This window comes from Microchirus variegatus (genome assembly GCF_963457635.1).
Source record: "Microchirus variegatus genome assembly, chromosome: 8".
In the NCBI taxonomy this organism is placed as follows: Eukaryota; Metazoa; Chordata; class Actinopteri; order Pleuronectiformes; family Soleidae; genus Microchirus; species Microchirus variegatus.
Window position 1 is genome coordinate 15,340,734 of NC_139809.1, and position 5,160 is coordinate 15,345,893.

General features: G+C 43.2%; 1 protein-coding gene across 1 annotated transcript; it reads left to right on the plus strand.

Moving 5' to 3' along the window:
- Nucleotides 1–2,489: 2,489 nt before the first annotated feature.
- usb1 (U6 snRNA biogenesis 1) lies at nucleotides 2,490–4,698 on the plus strand. Its single transcript, XM_083893115.1, has 7 exons — nucleotides 2,490–2,755; nucleotides 3,281–3,420; nucleotides 3,567–3,750; nucleotides 3,957–4,010; nucleotides 4,111–4,216; nucleotides 4,329–4,409; nucleotides 4,570–4,698. The coding sequence occupies exons 1-7, from the start codon at nucleotides 2,583–2,585 to the stop codon at nucleotides 4,675–4,677; spliced, it is 846 nt and encodes a 281-aa protein (XP_083749241.1). The 5' UTR covers nucleotides 2,490–2,582; the 3' UTR covers nucleotides 4,678–4,698.
- The last annotated feature ends 462 nt before the right edge of the window (nucleotides 4,699–5,160 follow it).

The window sequence follows — 5,160 nt, forward strand, 5'->3', positions numbered from 1 at the left end:
ACTGTGCTGCCCGCCTCCGTGCTGCTGACCGTGCTGGCTCTGTTGCTGCAACGTGTCTGGCTGCAGTACAATACCATACACGGCGCAGCCTAACGCATTCTCAGCTCCTGTCGGGAGGCTGTGGACGACTGGAGGCGGAGCGACTGTGTGCTGCTGCCACGCCTCTGTCATGCGAGCTCGGGTGTAGGGGTTCAGCTTGGCGGCTGGTGTTGCCCAGCTGCAGAGAGAAGGAAAGATTGATACACATTAAAACAACAAACTAAACTCTGCATTTTTGTTTTTTAAAGGAGAGGACAAAAAAACTCACTCCATCTCTGCAAGTCCTACAGGAGAACTGGGAAGCTTGGTTGGTGATGGAAGCCGTGACAGAAGACTTGATCAGGAACAGCGATGCACAGAGAGGAACAGATGTGTGAACGGAGCTAAGAAAACTCCATACTTCCACTTTGTCCTTTAGGTGTAATCTGCATTAAATGAGAATCAATGTCAAAGCAGTTGTCAAACAAGCATCTTCAGACTCAAGCTATGGACTCATCCAGGCTTAAAAAGAATATATGTCCAGTAAAGTGGTCAAAAAGTTGCTTTGTAAATGCAAATTTTCTTTCGAAACTTTGCTAGTTTCGGTGCCTTTTAGATGTAATAAATCATTAAAACTGTATCACATGTTACTATGTTATCAGCGAGTTAAAACATAACAGAAGTTTGGGGGGGGGTTGCTCTCACAACGCTGATCCCTGTAAGACAGAGCATTTAATTTAGCTCAAAATATCACAACAGACTCACTGCGAACCCCTTTTAGACCGAGTGTGGACTCTATGACTTCCCTTTTTTGTGTTTTCGCAACAGCTATTAACTGACAGTCGTTCGATTAAGCGTGTGGTCCTGGGCATTGACTGACTGGATTGTGTAGTCTGTGCTTTCTCTGGATTTAAACATTGACAATCGATCAAAGTTTGTGTGTCTGTGGTTTGAAAAAATCTAGTCAGCTTTGAAACCCCTCTCGTGTGGGGCATGCACGTGAACGTTGAGGCAAACATGTAAATAAGGCGTTTTCACCAAAATCAACATGAGAGAAAAGAGGCATTTGACACTTTATAGAAACAACAGAGGCATTTAACTTTCGCCTGTGCAGACATCTTACTGTGATTTCAATGCATTTGCAAGATGGTCAATTAAATGTTGATCGTAAACACGGGGCTGGTGATGGACGTGCGTAAACATGTGTGTGTAAACAGCGTGTGAGCAATCATTAGCATATAAACATGAACAGAAGCGACGAGCGCGTTGTCATTCATTACGATCGGTGTAACAATGGGATGTAACACGAGCCCGAGTGTAAATGCGCAGACATTCCAAATGTCCTTTGATTCCCGACACACAAAAAAGTGGAGGGAAGCGTCTGCGCATCATCAAAGATCACTGGAATCAGTCGGCTAGTTAGCTTAGCGACCTGCTAACGCAGCCGCTGGTGAGAGGCAGCCACGACAAAAATAAAAGCCATGTTAGCAGCTGCGGTAGAAACGTGTTTATTTCGGTGTAAACAACGACAAAAACACCGACATTTACATACCTGATACATCCGGTTAAGTCCAATAAAACACCAGTGTGTCGGAGGTTAGCTAACCGCTACACCCCCCAAATGACGCTCGGTACCCCCTCGCATCCGCAAACGGTGCTCTCTTGTTCGACCGCTGAGGCTCCAGGGACCGAAAATTGTTGATTATATGAGTAATTAAAAGGGGGGAAATATCCATTGGTTGTCCCCGAATTCCTCCAACAACGGTGCTCGTTTCACATGGGCTCATTGGGGTGTCATCGCCTCATATGGAAAGGGCTTAACATGCATTTAGTCCCGCAAAGCTAACGGGCTAGCTTCTCTGAGCTACCGCTACCGCTCCCCGCGCACGGGAACATGAATAAAGCACGATTCAAATAAGCACGCGCACATCACAACACGCGCGCACTGTAACATAAAAATATACACATTTTGACTCGCATTTACATGAAGCACCCTTGAATAAAATTGTTGTTAGGGTTATGATAATAAAGTGGATTATTTTTATGAGTTTGTATTGAGTTTGAGGCCCCTGATGTAAGGTGATGGTGAGTTATTTAAAGGGCGTTTGAACATTAACTGTACTATTATTATTTATCGCACATACGATAAGATAAGATAGTCCTTTATTCTTCCCACAGTGGGGACATTTACATCTGTCACAGCAGCATTTTCACATTTGGAAGTAGTTTTGTCATTGTAAAATTCAACAATGTTTTCATGTTTTCCCTAAAGCCCTAAAAAACCGTAAATGTTAAGTTATTTTATGAAGAACATAATTGCAACATTAATGTGGAGTTTACAACTAAAATCACACGTCAACAAAAAAAGGTAGGAACTTGTCAGTGGTGGCGTGTGTGTCACAGGGACCTAGATTAGCAACACACTTACAGGTTGTTTACACCGGAAGTGCCGCGCAGTTTGGATTCGGGACATTTCGACGGGTGAATGTTTTGGAGTCGGCTGTAAAACTCCAGTGTAACTTAAACAAACATGTTTTTCTGTAACTGTGGTGACGTGTAGTAGGATGTTGGTCGGCTACAGCAGCAGCAGCGGCTCAGGTGAAGACAGCGAGGCGGAACTGAACCAAAGTGACCGTCGAAAACCGCGTCAGAAGAAACATGAGGACGATGTTAGCGATGGCTGCTGCTCCGCCAGGAAGAGAGCCAGAACCGAAGAAGAGCGGGGTATTAAGGCAAGGTTAGTGGAAACAGATTAATCGATTATGAACATAAACTGTTCGTCGTAGTCCTAAACGAGGGCAATATGAGTCTTAATCAGGTGGAATTTATACTTTTGATAAATGTATTGTATGAGGAGTTATAATGTTAGCCAGACAGAACAAGGTAAAATATGGTTTGGAAACATTGGAGCATACTGTGTATTAAAATGTGTTCTAATCAACCTTTGTACTGTCAATTTTACTGTTATTTTCACCTATTTAATATGTATTGTTTTTTACATTAAGCTAAAGTAAATTAAATCAAATCAAAATGGCACACAGACATACAACATACAAAATCCTTAATTTGCTTTTGAAAATAAATTAACTCCTGTGTTTGACTTGTTATTTTACTTTGTGGGAATTGTTTTCTGTGTTGTGGACCAAACAAGTGCTCGATTAATCGAGAAAATACTTGTCAAATTAACCGATTATGAAAAGAATCAGCCCTGCTGAGCTCTGTTGTGACTGTAAACATGTCGATTGACTGTGTTACCCCGCAGACTGCCTCTCCCTGGCTGCCTGCTGACCATGTTTCCAGATGAAGTGGAGCCGCAGAACGAAGACAGCTCTCTTCACGGTGGACGCCTCCGCTCTTTCAAACACGAGAGAGGAAACTGGGCCACCTACGTTTATTTGCCATGTGAGCTCTGTTAATAGTCGATTGAATTGGAAATTCTTACCATTTGACATGTAACTTCAATGCATAGCATGTTCAACCTGGGACAAGTAACGGGTGCTTAACTGGTTCAATTATGTTGCTTCTTTGGTAACCTGTTTGTCTCTCAGACCATCCCGAGGAGGAGTTCACTGAGCTGCTGCAGGAGCTGCTCTCAGCTGCAGGAGCGCGCGGCGTGGTTTTGAATCCACAGGAGGAGTTTCACCTCAGCCTGTCTCAGACGGTGGTGCTGAGACACCACTGGATCCAGCCCTTTACGCAGAGCCTCCGCGCAGACTTGGCCCGCTGTAAAAGGTGGGGGTTACACTATTTACATTAGTGTTAACCTCTGTGCAGAAAAAAGGACACTTTTTGCACATTGAAGTAGATTCAAGGTGCTCTACAGAGACATTAAAAGCAACACAGACAAATACAAAGTGGAAAAACAATCCAGTTACTTATGAGTCCAGGAAAAGGGATCTTGTCTGGTTGAAAACCTTGCTTTTGTTTCTTGTTGCCAGGTTTGTTTGCACAGCAAGTAAACTGAAGGTCTATTGTAATGCTGAGAAGACGAGGTACAGTCAAAGCTTTTTTTTTTTAAATTCTCCGCATTTCTGTATTTGATGTCCCCGAGCATCAGTTCTTCAATTTCTGACCATCTGTCGCCACCTGCAGGACGTTCCTGGGTATAGAAGTGTGTTCTGGACACTCTCAGTTGTTGGACCTGGCTCGAGTTGTGGACAGAACGATGACGGAGTTTCGCCTGGACACTTTCTACAAGGTCACTGATGAATAACTGAAGTGTGATGTAGTTACATTTGTTTGTGTTTTCCAGTCACATTTTCAGGTGTGTCTCACAGCACCCGTGATGATCTGTCTGCTCTTTCCTCCAGGAGCCTTCTTTCCACGTGAGTCTGGCCTGGTGTGTTGGAGACGTGAAGGAGCAGTTGAAGGAATGTGTTCAGGAGCTGCAGGTACTTGGACATTATTTTATCCACCATGTCCCACATGTGCATCCTCAGATGTTATCACAAAGAACTGTGACACGATAATTCAGTCCACTCCTGAGCCTTTGTTGAAACGTTTCCATCAGTTCTGACTCGAACTCACTCACTCACTTTACTTTTTATGAAGCGCCTGGTTGACGACCATGAGGAGGGCCCGTTTGTTCTGAGGCTGCAGGGAGCGGAGCTGCGCTGCAAGACGGGAAACAAGACTTTCCGCTTCCCCCTGCACACGTGACGCCAAGCAAGACGGACGCTGTTAATCTATTATCTATTTAGGTTTCCCTTTAGTATGTCTAACTGATGTCAAATATTCAGCCTGTAAAGATAATCCAGAGAAAATATCAAGAAAATGTTATGGAAAAATATGTCTGAGGATATGAATGCGTTACAGTATCATATTATGCCTTTCACATTATTTTTATATGAATAAAGTCATTACTGGTTTTATACACACGTCTTACAGGACAGTATTTTCACTCTTTATTTTGTCCACAAACCAAAATGATTCAATTTTAAGTTGTTTTTGTTATATGGAGCGATTATAAAAATTAGTGCAGTTAACGCGTTTCCAAAGCGACTGACCGGAAAAAGACGCGCGTGAGGTTTACATGACTCCTGATTGTTAAAATGAGTCTAAAGTAACGCTAAACATTAAAAATAGGCACACATATACGCAGTATACAGGTACGCTAGATATATGTAGCACTGCTCTTTTTGT

What these genes read in the sequence shown, in the direction of transcription:
- usb1 (XM_083893115.1), top strand. Translation starts at nt 2,583, where the DNA reads ATGTTGGTCGGCTACAGCAGCAGCAGCGGCTCAGGTGAAGACAGCGAG. An exon ending in TGTAATGCTGAGAAGACGAG is followed by an intron (nt 4,011 to 4,110) that starts GTACAGTCAAAG and finishes CGCCACCTGCAG; the next exon opens with GACGTTCCTGGGTATAGAAG. An exon ending in GCCTGGACACTTTCTACAAG is followed by an intron (nt 4,217 to 4,328) that starts GTCACTGATGAA and finishes TCTTTCCTCCAG; the next exon opens with GAGCCTTCTTTCCACGTGAG.